The sequence below is a fragment of the Melanerpes formicivorus genome, unplaced genomic scaffold (assembly GCF_026170545.1).
Source record: "Melanerpes formicivorus ecotype bairdi unplaced genomic scaffold, bMelFor1.0.p_v2 SCAF_2, whole genome shotgun sequence".
NCBI lineage: Eukaryota > Metazoa > Chordata > Aves > Piciformes > Picidae > Melanerpes > Melanerpes formicivorus.
Window position 1 is genome coordinate 2,311,671 of NW_027142354.1, and position 17,911 is coordinate 2,329,581.

Consider the following 17,911-nt stretch of genomic DNA (forward strand, 5'->3'; position numbering starts at 1 on the left):
TTGGAGACCAGGATGTGGTGTGGGACAGTGTCGAAGGCTTTGCTCAGGTCCAGGTAAATGACATCAGTTGCTCGCCCCTCGTCTATTAATTTTGTCACCTGCTCATAGAAGGCCACCAGGTTGGTCAGGCAGGATTTGCCCTTGGCAAAGCCATGCTGACTGTTCCCAATCACCTCTTCACTATTCTTTTGAGCGAGTAGTGACTCCAGGAGGATCTGTTCCATGATCTTTCCAGGCACAGAGGTGAGACTGACTGGCCTGTAGTTCCCTGGTTCCTCCTTCTTGCCCTTTTTGAAGATGGGGGCAATGTGTCCCCTTTTCCAGTCTGTGGGGACTTCACCAGACTGCCAGGACTTTTGAAATATAATAGAGAGGGGTTTAGCAACCTCATCTGCCAGTTCTCTCAGTACCCGTGGGTGTATCCCGTCGGGTCCCATGGACTTGAACACTTTCAGGTTCTTCAGATGATCACGAACCTGATCTGCACTTACAATGGGCAGTTCTTCCTCCCCATCCCTGGCTTTGACTTCCATAACATCAGGAGTGTGGCTAGAGGCCCTTGCAGTGAAGACTGAGGTAAAGAAGTTATTAAGTACCTCAGCCTTTTCCTCATCACAGGTGACCATGTCACCATTTTCCTTTCTGAGGGGGCCCACACCTTCCCTAGTCTTCTTCTTCCCATTAATATACCTGTAAAAGTTCTTAGTATTCCCTTTAATCTCCCTGGCTAGATTCAACTCAAACTCTGCTTTGGCTTTCCTAACCAGGACTCTTGCTGCTCGGGCAGCTTCCTTGTATTCCCCCTGTTCTACCTGTCCTTCCCTCCACTTCCTGTAGAGTTTCCTTTTAAGTAATAGTGTGTCCAGTAGCTCCTTGCCCATCCAGGCAGGCCTCCTAGCATTCTTACCTGCTTTTCTCTTTGTTGGTACACAGAGCTCCTGGACACAGAGGAGGTGGTCCTTGAATACTGACCAGCTGTCCTGGGTCCCTCTTCCCTCCAGGGCTTTGTCCCAGGACACTTTGGCTAGCAGATCCCTGAAGCGATCAAAATCTGCATGCCTAAAGTCTAGGGTCATGAGCTTGGAATACTTCCTCCTGATTGCCCTGAGGATGTTAAATTCAACTGCTTCATGGTCACTGCAGCCAAGGCCGTCTATGAGCCTCACATTGCTTACCAGCCCTTCCCTGTTGGTGAGAACAAGGTCCAGCATAGCACCATTTCTTGTTGGTTCCTCCACCATTTGGAGGAGGAAGTTGTCTTCTATGCAGTCCAGGAACATCCTGGATTGCTGGTGCCTTGCTGTGTTGTCCCTCCAGCAGATATCCGGGTGGTTGAAATCACCCATGAGGACCAGGGCTTGTGACCTGGAAGCTGCTTCTATTTGCCTATGGAGGGCCTCATCTGCTTGGATCTGCTGGTCAGGTGGCCTGTAGGAGACCCCCACAGTAATATCTTCTTCCCCTGTCCTGCCTTTAATTTTGACCCATACACTCTCAACTAGCTTATCATCCCTCCCCAGTTGGAGCTCCACTGATTCCAACTGGCTATTGACATAGAGGGCAACACCTCCTCCTCTCCTTCCCTGCCTATCCTTCCTAAAGAGTTTATACCCATCTATGCCTACATCCCAGTCATGGGATTCATCCCACCAAGTTTCAGTAACAGCCACTATGTCGTGGCATCCCAGCAGCACAGTGGCCCTTAACTCATCCTGTTTGCTGCCCAAGCTGCGCGCATTCGCATAGAAGCACTTCAGCTGGGCTGGCCCTGTCCTCCTCTTGTGCCAAATCCCCTCGGTTTCCACAGAATGTCCTGATGGATCATTCGTGGCTTGCCTCAGGGTAGCAAGTTGAGAGCCCTTACCAGCTCTCCTTCTCTCTACTGCTGGTGAGCTGCCCCTGTTTGTCACCAGCCAGCAGGAGACTATTAACCCCTTCCCCCTTCAAATCTAGTTTAAAGCCCTATCAATGAGCCCTGCCAATTCCTGCCCCAGGATTCTTATCCCACTCTGGGACAAGTGTGTCCCATGAGTTGTTTTCAGCTCAGGTGCCTTGAAAACCAATCCATGATTGTGGAACCCAAAGCCCTGTCGATGGCACCAGCCCCTGAGCCATGAATTGATCTGTTGGCCCTTCCTCAGTGTGTCCTCATCCATTGCTGACGTTAGAGGGATGGCAGAGAACACGACTTGAGCCCCTGATCCCTTTAGCATTTGCCCTAAGGTTCTGAAGTCTTTTTTAATAGATTGTGAGCCTCTCATTGTTACATCGTCACTGCCCACCTGAAAGACCAGCAGTGGGTAGTAGTCTGAAGGACTCACGAGGTTGGGAATTCTATCTACAACATCTTTTACTTGGGCACCAGGGAGACAGCTGACCGCTCTATGAAATGGGTCTGGTCTGCATATTGGGCCCTCTGTTCCCCTCAGTAGGGAGTCTCCTATGACGATGACCCTGCGAGGTTTCTTTTCTGGGTAAGTTTTGATGGCTGGCCTGAGGCAACCTGTCATTGGTGCAGCTTCTGACCTTCTTGGGTCCTCGACCTTACCAATGACCTGTTCCTCCTGCAGAGCCTCATACCTGTTCTGTAACTGCACTGGAGGCAGCGTGCTGCTCACAGGAGCAGACTTCCTTTGTTTGCATTTCTTCCGTCGGGCAGAGACCTGTTCCCATTGGCCCTGCTCATGGGGGTTACTACAGGGAGGTTGAGAATCTTGCTTCTGGGAAGGTATCAAACTCCCTGTTCCCCTAAGTGTTACCCCCTGTTCTGGTTTAGAAGAGATTACATTATGGGAATTGTCAATTTTCTGCTCGCCATCTCTTCTAGCTCTTAGCCTTTCTACCTCTTCTTTTAGTTTGACCACCATGCTCATCAGGTCACTGACCTGCTCACACCTGAAACAGGAGCTGCTCCCTCCAGCCTCCATGTCGAGTGCCAGGTTCCAGCACTCACTGCAGCCACCTGCCTGAACATCTGCATGCTTGTGTGTGGTCTCTGTTTGGGTGCCCACTGTCCTTCTGCTAGCCTTTGCTCTAGTGGTGACCATCTTGCAGTAACCACCCTCTCCACACGGCTTTTTTTTTTTTTTTTTTTTTTTTTTTTCCCCTGTCGGTGAGCAGCCGAGCTGCGCTGCTCAAGCTGCCTCCTCTCTCCTCAGCCACGCGCTGGGGTCTGTTTGGTTTGCGCGCGGTCTCCGCGGCAAACCCTCCCCCAGCTACGTCACTGCCCTCCGGCAGGTAGGCAATCCGAGCCCGCTGCCCCTCCTCCTCTCTTTGGAAAGTCCCAAGCCACCAGCCCCTTACCGCCTGAAAAGCAAGGGAATTAAAGCCAAAAGCCAAACTCCCAGAGCTGCGCTGCTCAAGCTGCCTCCTCTCTCCTCAGCCACGCGCTGGGGTCATTTTCATTTGGCTGACTAAAACTCCTACACTCAATTAGGAGAAATGCTCAGGGCACAGAGCTGCACTTAAGCATCAATGAACTACACTTACATCTCAACTACTTCTCATTGCTCAACCCCCTGGCAAGTTCAGTGTTCAGTATTCAGTACTCCTGAGGTTGGAAGGGACCTCAAAGATCATCGAGTCCAACCTGTCACCACAGACCTCCTGACTAGAGTATGGAGGACACCACTGCCCACTGCAGGCTTGAACCCACGACCTTCCCATTAAGGGTCTTGTGCACTACCAACTGAGCCACCTGTCCCTGTTACCTGTCCCTGTTACCTGTTGTAACTCAATACTGGACTGGCAGATAAAAGATAAGTATTTACATACTTTGATTAATAACCTATCAAATGAAGCTCATAATGCTCCCTAAAGCCACAAAAATGGTGTGAGTAGTGTATGAAAACACTGAAAAAATCTGTAAAGAAAAGAAATGGTCTTCTGAGTTTGGATAGCATGTACTTAAGGAGGCATGAATAATGAGGAAACAAACCACTGAACAGCTAATAAGGCATTAATGAGTGATCACAGACTACCTGCAGCAAATTATAGACAGCATCATACATCATCATCAAACTTCTACCAGTCACAAGAAAAGCTGCAGGGAGAACTAGCTGAGGGAACTGCTGGGTTTGAGTGCTTGCTAGCATTCATAAAAATGGTTATATTTGCATGCAATGTTAGGCAATGCTCATTCTGGACACAGCTGTGCGAGATAAAACAAGGAGTTAAACGGGTAAAACCTCAAACAAGACTGGAAATGTGACATAGGGGAAAGGAGGTTTTGGAGCAGCTAGCAGTTGCAGGACAAAACAAAATGAAACAACAACACCAGAACACAACTTCAAGTTACACAAAGGGCCACGAGGATGATCAGAGGGCTGGAGCACCTCTGCTATGAGGACAGACTGAAGGAGTTGGGGCTGTTCAGTCTGCAGAAGAGAAGGCACCGAGGTGACCTAATTGTGGCCTTCCAGTATCTGAAGGGGGCCTACAGAAAGGCTGGGGAAGGACTTCTCAGGATCTCAGGGAGTGATAGGACTAGGGGGAATGGAATGAAGCTGGAGGTGGGGAGATTCAGGCTGGAGGTGAGGAGGAAGTTCTTCACCATGAGAGTGATGAAGCCCTGGAATGGGTTGTCCAGGGAGGTGGTTGGGGCCCCGTCCCTGGAGGTGTTTAAGCCCAGGCTGGATGAGGCTCTGGCCAGCCTTTAGAATAAACCTTTATTAGAATAAACCAAACCAGGTTGGAAGAGACCTTCAAGATCATCGTGTCCAACCCATCAACCAATCCAACCCACCCAAACAGCTAACCCGTGGCACCAAGCACCCCATCAAGTCTCCTTCTGAACACCTTCAATGACGGCGACTCCACCACCTCCCCGGGCAGCCCATTCCAATGGGCAATCACTCTCTCTGTATAGAACTTCTTCCTAACATCCAACCTGAACTTCCCCTGGCGCAGCCTGAGACTGTGTCCTCTTGTTCTGGTGCTGGGTGCCTGGGAGAAGAGACCATCATCAGCCTGTCTACAACCTCCCTTCAGGTAGTTGTAGAGAGTGATAAGGTCACCCCTAAGTCTCCTCTTCTCCAGGCTAAGCAGCCCCAGCTCCCTCAGCCTCTCCTCATAGGGCTTGTGTTCCAAACCCCTCACCAACTTTGTTGCTCTTCTCTGGACTCGTTCCAGCAAGTCAACATCCTTCCTAAACTGAGGGGCCCAGAACTGGACACAGTACTCGAGGTGTGGCCTAACCAGTGCAGTGTACAGGGGCAGAATGACCTCCCTGCTCCTGCTGGCCACACTGTTCTTGATGCAGGCCAGGATGCCATTGGCCCTCTTGGCTGCCTGGGCACACTGCAGGCTCATGTTAAGCCTACCATCAACCAGCACCCCCAGGTCCCTCTCTGCCTGGCTGCTCTCCAGCCACTCTGACCCCAGCCTGTAGCACTGCATGGGGTTGTTGTGGCCAATGTGCAGAACCCGGCATTTGGATGTGTTCAATCTCATGCCGTTGGATTCTGCCCATCTGTCCAGCCTGTCGAGGTCTCTCTGCAGAGCCTCTCTACCCTCCAGCAGATCAACTCCTGCCCCCAGCTTGGTGTCGTCAGCAAATTTACTGATGATGGACTCAATGCCCTCATCCAGATCATCAATAAAGATGTTAAAGAGCACAGGGCCCAGCACTGATCCTCGGGGCACACCACTAGTGACTGGCTGCCAGCTGGATGTGGCACCATTCACCACCACTCTCTGGGCTCAGCCCTCCAGCCAGTTCCTAACCCATCGCAGTGTGCTCCCGTCCAAGCCATGGGCTGACAGCTTGGCCAGCAGTTTGCTATGGGGGACGGTGTCAAAGGCCTGATGTAGTGTGGGATGTCCCTGCTCATGGCAGGGGGGTTGGAACTAGATGATCCTTGTGGTCCCTTCCAACCCTGACTGATACTATGGTACTATGAAATACATTTGAAAGCTAGCAACAACAGACAAATTGTTAACAGCAAACAGCATTAACACACTGCCAACTCGTGAAATTAGTGATTAGGCAACTTCTAAACACTTGTGAAGAGGACATGGGGAGGAAAGCTGATGGTGGGGAGAAATGCAGTTTAGTCCAGAGAAGCCATCCACATGTTGACAGATAAAATGGACACTTCAATGCTGTGGTCAGGGCTGTGTGATGACGCAGTCATGACAGATGCAGTGTCACTAACACACAACATTTATTGAGTGTTAGACTTACCGGAAGTCATCCAAACTCAGGCTACTTCTGCAACAACAGGCACAGAAATTACCTCAGAGCCCAGGAGAAAATAGGGTTAAAATAAAAATTAAAACAAACCAAACCCCCCAAAAAACCCCAAACAAACATAAAACCACCCTGATCTGACAGACCTATCCCAGCAGAACTGAACAGGCTTCTCGATCGTCGCTGTAAAAACGTGGTCAAATTAGGAGCTCCTGACCTAGAACCCTAAGAAAGCAAAATGAGCATTTCATCACTGTCACCTTGGCCTTTACATTTCAGACTTCAGTTATGGAAGCTTTCAGGTCTTCACTGAGCTGCTCATTCACAGAGAATGGATTCACAGAATCACAGAATTTCAGGGGCTGGAAGGGACCTCGAAAAATCATCCAGTCCAACCCCCCTGCCAGAGCAGGATCACTTACACCAGATTACACAGGAAGGCATCCAGGTGAGTTTTGAATGTCTCCAGAGAGGAAGACTTCACAACCCCCTGGGCAGCCTGTTCCACTGCTCTGTCACCATCATAGGGAAAATTTTTTTCCTTATATCCCAGGCAACCAGCACCAGAACAAGGGTACACAGTCTCAAGCTGCGCCAGGGGAGGTTTAGACTCGAGGTGAGGAGGAAGTTCTTCACCGAGCGAGTCATTCGGCATTGGAACGGGTTGCCCAGGGAGGTGGTGGAGTCATCGACCCTGGAGGTGTTCAAGGGGAGATTGGATGTGGCACTTGGTGCCATGGTCTAGTCATGGGGTCTGTGTTGATAGGTTGGACTCGATGATCCTCGAGGTCCTTTCCAACCTAAGTGATACTGTGACACTGTGAAACTTTCTATGCCTCAACTTCCACCCATTGCCCCTTGTCCTGTCATTGGACATCACTAAGAAGAGCCTGGCTCCATCTTCTTGGCACTCACCCTTTAGGTATTTATAAACACTGATGATGTCACCTCTCAGTCTCCTCTTCTCCAAGCTAAAGAGCCCTCAGCTCCCTCACTCTCTCCTCAGCTCCCTCACTCTCTCTTCATATGGAAGATGTTCCACTCCCTTCATTGTTTTTGTGGCTCTGCACTGGACTCTTTCAAGTAGAGTTTTGGTCTTTAAGTTAGCTGTAGTGCCAAGCAGGCAGATTCTTCTGTAGCCTAGGTTCAGAAGTCATGTGGGAATCTAGTTTGCTTGGCCAATCCAAAGACTTTTTACATAGCCTGGAACCAAGGGAGTTTTGGAACCAATGCCTCGGCCATCGACTCAGTAATTCCAATCAAGACAAACACAGTCACTGCACACATGATTATCATTCACTGGAGCTACTGAATCCTGGACAAAGTGATAGGGGAACAAAACAGTCACATTTTAGATTTTGTTTCACAAGAGCAACTGATTCTAAGGCATCTCACACTGTCATTAATCATGTTAACTGGAAACTGGGAACATAACCTACCAAGTTAGAACTGATGGTGACAAACAATTACACCCCGCACAACCCTTTGCAGACTTTGTTCGGTGCATTTGACTCCTAACCACTCCCCAAAACAGTTAATATCTTTTCTGCTTGGTTCTTTACTTGGAAAATAGTTTATTTTTATTGCTATCCCAACGATGTGAAACCAAGAAGCCTCTATTTGTCATATGTGCTCGAGGTGTGTGGAATAACAAGGCAGAAATCCAGGACTTTGCATCACATCACAGCTTTCCTTTTCCTGACTTCCAACACAAAACATCTTTAAGTAATGTAGTGGTGCATTACAAATACATAAATACTGAGAGAAGAAGAGGGAATTCTTGTCCTTTCTTCCACACATCCAGAATGAAATTGTCAGAAGTGGAATGTGAAGCAGCACTTTTCATTGGCCACACACGTTAAAGATTAGGTGGAAAAGAATCAGTTATGGAGTGAAACTGTTGACAGTCCCAGATAGTTATCAAGTTATCAGAATATCCTCAGAGTGACTCCTTCACACTCCAGAAATACTTGGGACTTCTCATCTACTACCTTGTCAGTTTTCATAGCACATTATTTGTCCTATCACTACACAAATGAAAGCTATGATGTGATTTTTGTAGAGCTCAAAGGAGTGACCCAAACCAGAAATTACATGCAGACAGTCACTTCTTTCTATTTTCCCCACTTGTGTCTCCTGGAAACTGCTCTTTCATTTTCTTGCCTTACAGTAAGTGAGATCATTCAACACATTACCCACATATACATTCCACTGGGATTTCCTAGGTACTGCTTGAGCTGACTTTCTAATCTGCAGTATCTAAGCAGTGCACACACAGCTCTCCCAGCAAAGCATCAAAGATATGGAAAACAAAAGCCATCTCTTCACATGTAATTTCTCTCAACTGGAATTAATGCTAGAACAGGAAGAGAAGGCAGGAGAAGGCATGAGCACATGCATGACATCTGGAATAATTCTGCAACTCATCTTCTTCTAATTTATTTTTTCCCCCTCTTGGCAGTGATTGTCTGTACCAGATAGTGCAGAGGGAAACTCCAAAGCAACAGGCAAACTACTTGCAGATAGGACCTCAGAAAGGATCTCTGCTTCATGGAAATAATCACTGAAGCACCACTTCAGTATCTCATATCAGAAACCAGCAGATATACTTAAGGCATTCAAATTGTTCTAAAATATAAACCAGATACATCTTCAGTGATGCTATGGATGCTGTTTGACCCCCAGGAGAACGTGTTGCAACAGTTCCCAAACACAGTTTGTGTATTCTGTAGTCAGAGATGCACCTCAAAACCTCCAAGTAGGGACTGACTGCAATTTCACTCTTTCTGTTTTACAAAGCAAAGCACCAAGAAGGTAGAATAGAATAGAATAGAATAGAATAGAATAGAATAGAATAGAATAGAATAGAATAGAATAGAATAGAATAGAATAGAATAGAATAGAATAGAATAGAATAGAATAGAATAGAATAGAATAGGAGTAGACCAGACCAGAAAAGATCTTCAAGACCATCCAGTCCAACCTATCACCCAACACCATCTAATCAACTAAACCATGGCACCAAGCACCCCATCCAGTCTCTTCCTAAACATCTCCAGTGATGGTGACTCCACCACCTCCCTGGGCAGCACATTCCAAAGGCCAAGCACTCTTTCTGTGTAAAACTTCCTCCTAACCTCCAGCCTAAACCTCCCCTGGTGCAGCTTGAGACTGTGTCCTCTTGTTCTGCTGCTGGCTGCCTGGGAGAAGAGACCAACCCCCACCTTGCTACAACCTCCCTTCAGGTAGTTGTAGAGAGCAATAAGGTCACCCCTGAGTCTCCTCCTCTCCAGGCTAAGCAACCCCAGCTCCCTCAGCCTCTCCTCATAGGGCTTGTGTTCCAAACCCCTCACCAACTTCATTGCCCTTCCCTGGACTCGTTCCAGCAAGTCAACCTCCTTCCTTTCTTCTTTCACACCAAGACAGACAAGCCTATTTCACACCAAAAAGGACAAGCCTATTTCACACCAAAAAGGACAAGCCTATTTCACACCAAAAAGGACAAGCCTATTTCACACCAAAAAGGACAAGCCTACCTAAATAAAAGACTGTAGCACTGAAGTTTTTCTTCTTCTGCCTAGACCACAAGAACAATTCAGTTGGGCTAAACTGTGACTGAGCCATCCAGCATAAAATGAAAGACAAATTATAAGACCTCAAGCTTACTCAACACAAGTACACAGTGGAAGATCACCCATCCCTATCACAGGAGATGTTCCTCTTCTTCACAGGCCCTATGAAACCTGAAGGTCGACTCTTAAGTATATAGAGCAAACCTAGAAACAAAGTTTCCAACACTGCATTTCTGCAGTGAATTGGGAGAGTTTGGAGACAGAAACCACATTTGACCTAGAAATGGCAAATCCTCCCTGCCATAACAAGAGGAGAGTCTCACTGCATGACCAGGTTGGTTAGACACAGGCACACTGCACCTATTCCCTGTAAGACCTGAGAAGTCCCTCCCCAGCCTTCCTGTAGGCCCCCTTCAGATACTGGAAGGCCACAATTAGGTCACCTCGGAGCCTTCTCTTCTGCAGACTGAACAGCCCCAACTCCTTCAGTCTGTCCTCATAGGACAGGTGCTCCAGCCCTCTGATCATCCTTGTGGCCCTTCTCTGGACACGTTCCAGCACCTCCACATCCCTCTTGTAATAGGGGCTCCAGAACTGGAGGCAGTACTCCAGGTGGGGTCTCACCAGGGCTGAGTAGAGGGGGAGGATCACCTCCCTCGACCTGCTGGCCACACTTCTCCTGATGCAGCCCAGGATCTGATTGGCTTTGTGGGCTGCAAGTGCACACTGAGAGCTCATGTTGAGCTTTTTGTCCACCAGCACCCCCAAGTCTCTCTCCTCAGGGCTACTTTCCAGCCAGTCACTGCCCCGCCTGGATTTGTGCCTGGGATTGCCTCGACCCAGATGCAGGACCCTGCACTTGCTCTTATTGAACTTCATGAGGTTGGCTTGTGCCCACCTCTCCAGCCTGTCAAGGTCCCTCTGGATGGCCTCCCTTCCCTCCAGCCTGTCTGCTGCAGCACACAGCTTGGTGTCATCAGCAAACTTGCTGAGGGTGCACTCAATGCCACTGTCCATGTCACTCACAAAGATGTAGAATAAGTCAATTAACTCACCACTTAATTTCCATGTATCTTATTCTCAATGTACAATTATTTTTTCCATTCCCCTTTTTGTTGAAGGGGGAAGACTGCATCACATTTTTAAAGTTCTTTAATGCAAACCACTTCAAAGCACAGAGAACTCTTGTATTATCATATTGTCTGTTCCTTTAGCATGCAACTTGCCCATTAAAAAATTAAAATAGGTAGTCAAAAAAACTAAGTCAAATTACTATCAGGCACCAGCAAAATTTTATGTGGTTTAATATTTTGATGCTTTCAATTAAGAGACAAAGAAAAATGCTTAAAAGCTTTACCAGTCCTACCTGTTCAGCTTTGAATTGCGTGTTGGTGACTCTGCTCCTCTTAAAAGGTGTCTGAAGTACTACAACAGACAAATCAGGTATCAAAAGAAAACACTGGATTAACTGAGGCAAGGGGTACTATGCAGAATTCAGGCAACAGGAAGAGGAGTAAAAGGCAAGCTGACCATAATGTAGCAGTTAGAATATTAACCTGAAAAAGGACAGATCAAATTTGAAATGCATGCTGCCAGTGTTACTTAGTTTATTTTACATAAGTCTTGGGATTAAAAAAAGGGACAGAAATAAAACTAAAGCTATACCCCAAAAGCCATGTCTCTTCCTTGTCAAAATAAATCACAGGATCACAGGATGTTGGAAAGGACCCAAAGAGATCATTGAGTCCAGCCCCCCCTGCCAGAGCAGGACCATACAACCTAGCTCAGGTCACAGAGGAATGCATCCAGATGGCTCTTGAAAGTCTCCAGAGAAGGAGACTCCACAACCTCTCTGGGCAGCCTGTTCCAGTGCTCTGTGACCCTTACAGTAAAGAAGTTCCCCCTTGTGTTGAGGTGGAACCTCCTGTGCTGCAGATTACATCCATTGTTCCTTGTCAAATAAATCAATAAATATCAGGAGTCTGAAGCATTATAGCTGTTATAGGAAAGAGGACCACCAAAACCAGTTAGGGAAACAGACTCTGTTAGGCATAACACCAAGCAAGGTGAGTACCCATTCCCAGGACAAGTCAATACATTCTGCCACAAAGAAGTAACAGAAGTCTAATGTGCAACCCAATTTGCACAGACAAACTCTAGAATGGGACAAGAATTCAGCCTCATCCCTGTGTCTAAAGGATTTCCTATTAGAAGGCTTTAGGCAGCTGTGGCCCCAGTATGGGGATTATGGAGATTTTAGGGGTTTTATCTCTTTTTTTTTCTTTTTAATTCAGAACCCAGTAATAGAACAACCTTAAACTCCTGATAAATCACTTTGAATGACTTTCCTGAAAACAGACACCTGAGTTTTAGCTGCTGGAATGCACAAAGTTGAAGGCATCTAAACAATACCTTTGTAACTTTACCATTAAAAAGTAAAAATGTAAGAGATTCTTGAGAGTGTTCCATGGATTCCACACAGATAACTTTTAAACCAACTTTTCAATCACAAAAGAAGGGGCAGAGTGGACTTTTTAATGGCAGTGATAGAAGTTTTCACATTTAAAATGTGAGGGGGAAAAAGAGAGAGGGGGGGAAAAAGAGAGGGGGGGGGGGGAAAGAGAGAGGGGGGGAAAAAGAGAGGGGGGGGAAGAAAGAGAGGAGGGGAAGAAAGAGAGGAGGGGAAGAAAGAGAGGGGGGGAAGAAAGAGAGAGGGGGGAAGAAAGAGAGAGGGGGGAAGAAAGAGAGAGGGGGAAGAAAGAGAGAGGGGGAAGAAAGAGAGAGGGGGGAAGAAAGAGAGAGGGGGGAAGAAAGAGAGAGGGGGGAAGAAAGAGAGAGGGGGGAAGAAAGAGAGAGGGGGGAAGAAAGAGGGGGAAGAAAGAGAGAGGGGGAAAAAGAGAGGGGGGAAGAAAGAGAGAGGGGGGAAGAAAGAGAGAGGGGGGAAGAAAGAGAGAGGGGGGAAGAAAGAGAGAGGGGGGAAGAGAGAGAGAGGGGGGAAGAAAGAGAGAGAGAGGGGGGAAGAAAGAGAGAGGGGGGAAGAAAGAGAGAGGGGGGAAGAAAGAGAGAGGGGGGAAGAAAGAGAGAGGGGGGAAGAAAGAGAGAGGGGGGAAGAAAGAGAGAGGGGGGAAGAAAGAGAGAGAGAGGGGGGAAGAAAGAGAGAGGGGGGAAGAAAGAGAGAGGGGGGAAGAAAGAGAGAGGGGGGAAGAAAGAGAGAGGGGGGAAGAAAGAGAGAGAGAGGGGGGAAGAAAGAGAGAGAGAGGGGGGAAGAAAGAGAGAGAGAGGGGGGAAGAAAGAGAGAGGGGGGAAGAAAGAGAGAGGGGGGAAGAAAGAGAGAGGGGGGAAGAAAGAGAGAGGGGGGAAGAAAGAGAGAGGGGGGAAGAAAGAGAGAGGGGAAAAAAGAGAGAGGGGAAAAAAAGAGAGGGGAAAAAAGAGGGGAAAAAAGAGAGAGGGGAAAAAAGAGAGAGGGGAAAAAGAAGGAAAAAAGAGAGAAGGAAAAAAGAGAAAAAAGAGATAAGAAAGAAAAAAGTGAGAAGGAAATAGAAGAAAGAGGTAAAAAGCAAAGAAGAAAGAGGTACAAGCAAAGAAAAAGAAGTAAAAAGGAAAGAAACAAAAAGAAACAGAAAGAAAGAAAAAAGTAGAAAGAAATAAATTTAAAAAGTAAAGAAAAAGGTAAAATTAAAGAAAAAAAAATAAAGGAAGAAAAAGAAAAAATAAAGGAAGAAAAAGAAAAAATAAAGGAAGAAAAAGAAAAAAATAAAGGAAGAAAAAGAAAAAATAAAGGAAGAAAAAGAAAAAATAAAGGAAGAAAAAGAAAAAATAAAGGAAGAAAAAGAAAAAATAAAGGAAGAAAAAACTAAAGGAAAAAAAAGAAAAAATAAAGAGAAAAAAGGGGGAAAAAAAAGGAAAAACAAAAGAAAAATAAAAACCCCAAACAATTTTAAAAGTCAACAAAAAAAACCCAGAACAAACACTCACACACAAAAAGTGTGGATTTTTTTGTTTGTCTCTGTTTTATGGGGGGGAGGGGGGAGTTAATTGTTTTCTAATTCTGTTGCAGTTGTGTTGAATTTTCTTACTGAGACTGGTCCCAGCACTGGCACGCTAACCAAAATGGAAATGAAGAGCTATTTTTTCAGTTCCGTATGCAGATGATTGTTGTAAACAGAGTATCCTAAATAAAAATATATGTAAAAAAAAGAGATTCTTGTTTAAAGAGTATTCCTCAAACCTTTCACACTTACCTCGTCACTGTGACAGAACATGGGAGTAAAAACGTTCTCCAGTAGAGAAAGCACGTGCTCATAAGCTTCAAACAGACACCTCATCGTTTGAAGTTTCACAACATCCAAATATGGACCCTCAGCAACTATTAAAAAGATATAAATTACAAATGGAGGGATATATATATTGCCATATAAAGTTTGGTGAATAGAATAGAATAGAATAGAATAGAATAGAATAGAATAGAATAGAATAGAATAGAATAGAATAGAATAGAATAGACCAGACCAGACCAGGTTGGAAGAGACCTTCAAGATCATCGAGTCCAACCCATCATCCAACACCACCCAACCAACTAAACCATGGCACCAAGCACGCTGTCAAGTCTCCTCCTGAACACCTCCAGTGATGGTGACTCTACCACCTCCCTGGGCAGCCCATTCCAATGGGCAATCACTCTCTCTGTGTAAAACTTCCTCCTAACCTCCAGCCTGAACCTCCCCTGGCGCAGCCTGAGACTGTGTCCTCTTGTTCTGGTACTGGTTGCCTGGGAGAAGAGACCAACTTCTGCCTGTCTACAACGCCCCTTCAGGTAGTTGTAGAGAGCAGTAAGGTCACCCCTGAGCCTCCTCTTGATCCAAGCTTGTGATTGCTGTGTAAGTTACTGTAAGTTTGGCAAATAGATATATCCTGGCAAAACAAGACTTAAAAACAGTAACAAGGGTGTAGCAATATTTAGGACTGTGGCAATCATAGAATCAACAAGGCTGGAAAATACCTCAGAGATCATGAAGTCTAACCTATCACCCAGCACCTCATGACTAACTAAACCATGGCTTCAAGTGCCACATCCAATCCCCTCTTGAACACTTCCAGGGACAGGGAACCAAGCACCCTATTAAGTTTCTCCCTGAACACCTCCAGTGATGGTGACTCCACCACCTCCCTGGGCAGCACATTCCAATGGCCAATCACTCTTTTTGAGATGAACTTTCTCCTCATCTCAAGCCTAAACTTCCCCCTGCACAGCTTGAGACTGTATCCTCTTGTTCTGGTGCTGGTTGCCTGGGAAAAAAGACCAACCCCCAAATACCAAGAAAAAACACATTCCCAGCCATGCCGTAATACCCAGGCCTCAGTGTTCTTTTCTGCCCCCCCAGCCATATTGGCCCAAACAGGCCAGAACTGCACAGAAAAAAATATTAGCAAGGCCACTCAAGGCCACAGATAGGCCCAAAATCCTCCCCCATAATAGAGATAATGAAACAGGTCATCTTGAGTGCAATCACACAGCACTTAGAGGATGGCCAAGGGATCAGGCTCAGCCAACATGGATTTAGGAAGGGCAGGTCCTGCCTCTCCAACCTGATTTCCTTCTATGATCAGGTGACTGCCTGGTGGATGTGGGGAGGCCTGTGGATGTGGTCTACCTGGACTTCAGCAAGGCCTTTGACACCATCCCCCATAGCAAACTGCTGGCCAAGCTGTCAGCCCATGGCTTGGACAGCAGCACTCTGAGCTGGGTTAGGAACTGGCTGGAGGGCCAAACCCAGAGAGTGGTGGTGAATGGTGCCACAGCCAGCTGGCAGCCAGTCACTAGTGGTGTGCCCCAAGGATCAGTGCTGGGCCCTGTGCTCTTTAACATCTTTGTTGATGATCTGGATGAGGGCATTGAGTCCATCATCAGTAAATTTGCAGACGACACCAAGCTGGGGGCAGGAGTTGATCTACTGGAGGGTAGAGAGGTTCTGCAGAGGGACCTCAACAGGCTGGACAGATGGGCAGAATCCAAGGGCATGAGATTGAACACATCCAAGTGCCGGGTTCTGCACATTGGCCACAACAACCCCATGCAGAGCTACAGGCTGGGGTCAGAGTGGCTGGAGCGTGGCCAGGTAGAGAAGGACCTAGGGGTACTGAACATGAGCCTGCAGTGTGCCCAGGCAGCCAAGAAGGCCAATGGCATCCTGGCCTGCATCAGGAACAGTGTGGCCAGCAGGAGCAGGGAGGTCATTCTGCCCCTGTACACTGCACTGGTTAGGCCACACCTCGAGTACTGTGTCCAGTTCTGGGCCCCTCAGTTCAGGAAGGAGGTTGATTTGCTGGAACGAGTCCAGAAAAGGGCAACAAAGTTGGTGAGGGGTTTGGAACACAAGCCCTATGAGGAGAGACTGAGGGAGCTGGGGTTGCTTAGCCTGGAGTGAAGGAGACTCAGGGGTGACCTTCTTGCTCTCTGCAACTACCTGAAGGGAGGTTGTAGACAGGCAGAGGTTGGTCTCTTCTCCCAGGCAGCCAGTACCAGAACAAGAGGACACAGTCTCAGGCTGTGCCAGGGGAGGTTTAGGCTGGAGGTTAGGAAGAAGTTCTATACAGAGAGAGTGATTGCCCATTGGAATGGGCTGCCCAGGGAGGTGGTGGAGTCACCATCATTGGAGGTGTTCAGGAGGAGACTTGATGGGGTGCTTGGTGCCATGGTTTAGTTGATTAGGTGAGTTGGATTGGTTGATGGGTTGGATGCAATGATCTTGAAGGTCTCTTCCAACCTGGTTTATTATTATTATTATTATTATAAAAGCTCACACATTCCCAGGAGCAGAGAGAAAGGAGAAAAGAGAAAAAGCTGGCCGTACAGCCAGCTTATAAAGAGATAGCAGGAGGTCTGCACTCTATGGTTTAAGACATCCCAGTGCCTTAAGCCCATGCCACAAATTCAAACTTACTTTTTTGAATCTCTTCCACAATAAAGGGGTCAAATCTAATCTTGTCAATGCTTTCATCCAAACAGTAAGTTTTGTAAATCTTCTGTACTTCCTCATGAAGAGACATCTTTTCTGCATCTGACAGCTCTGGTCGCAAAATTCGGTCGTTGAATTCCTCTGAGAAGTAAAGAAATTGCATTTGTTGATCAACTTGGCAAACATCATCTTGAGGCAAGCTCTAGCATCAACTTACAGAATCATAGAATCAATAAGGTTGGAAGAGACCTCAAAGATCATCAAGTCCAACCTGTCACCCAAGACCTCATGACCACTGACCAGAAAGAAGGGAAGAATAAGGTAGTGTTTAACTGTCGTAGGGTTGGAAGGGTAAGGCCAAAAAGCCTCCTCCCTCCCCCCTGTAAAGTAAAGGGAAAGAAAATTGAGGGGAAAGGAAAAAAAAACTCACAGCTGAATTAGCAAAGCAATGGGTGCTGTATATTTACAAAGCAGGGAAACGCAGGGAAATATATACAAAATTTACAATATTTACAGTATATACAGAAATATACAACAAAGTAGCACAGAAATGAGAGTTCCCCCCTCTGCTGAGGGGGTTCCCCACCTCTGCTCCCCCTTCTCTCTCCCCCTTTCCCCAGAGAGGGTTAGAAAAGAGAGAAAAGAGGAAAAAGTTAGAAGCAGTTATGTGTTAATTGGAAAGCAGTTAATACAGGCCTTGCAGCTTATCAGTTTCAAGGTCAAGCCTTGGCCAAAAGCCCAGGAACAGCTAGTTGCTGCTACCGAAGAAGGGGGAAGACAGACTGACTGGAAAAGTGCAGGAATTCCCAGGAAACTCTGCTGCACTCCCAGTTCAGAAGGTGCTTCCTCCCAATCTACCAATGAAATTAGTTTAGATCCGTCTTTTCGTTTACCAACATCCGACCACCATATTCTTAAGGGGACAGCCTCAACCGGTCACATTAACTCATTTTTCAATTAACAAACAAATCATTAAACATACCTCAGCCCAAGTATGCAATCTTACCTACAGTCAAGCAGAACTGCAGCACATGGACTGCCCCTTCCTGCTTCAAGAAGTTCATAAACCGAAACAAAAGGTCTTGCTGATCTCTGATCTCCTTTAGCTCCAGTTTCAGTACCTGAGCAGGTAAAAATGCAGTCATCCAACCTGCAAACTTTTATTTGGTCCACAAATAATGCCAAGAATTGCA

The 17,911-nt window shown here is 46.8% G+C and overlaps 1 protein-coding gene across 5 annotated transcripts in view; it reads right to left on the reverse strand.

Moving 5' to 3' along the window:
* SNX14 (sorting nexin 14) overlaps positions 1 to 17,911 on the reverse strand; it is an 89,351-nt gene that overhangs the window by 37,046 nt on the left and 34,394 nt on the right. For 3 of the 5 annotated variants that reach the window (XM_068149050.1, XM_068149021.1, XM_068149032.1), the window contains exons 12-16: positions 17,725 to 17,839; positions 16,704 to 16,859; positions 14,004 to 14,128; positions 11,129 to 11,187; positions 6,185 to 6,211 (exon numbers count right to left, since the gene is read on the reverse strand). In XM_068149050.1, coding sequence (XP_068005151.1) covers positions 6,185 to 6,211; positions 11,129 to 11,187; positions 14,004 to 14,128; positions 16,704 to 16,859; positions 17,725 to 17,839 — 482 coding nt within the window. The remainder of the gene's footprint in view (positions 1 to 6,184; positions 6,212 to 11,128; positions 11,188 to 14,003; positions 14,129 to 16,703; positions 16,860 to 17,724; positions 17,840 to 17,911) is intronic. The other 2 variants (XM_068149057.1, XM_068149041.1) reach the window with 1 other exon arrangement.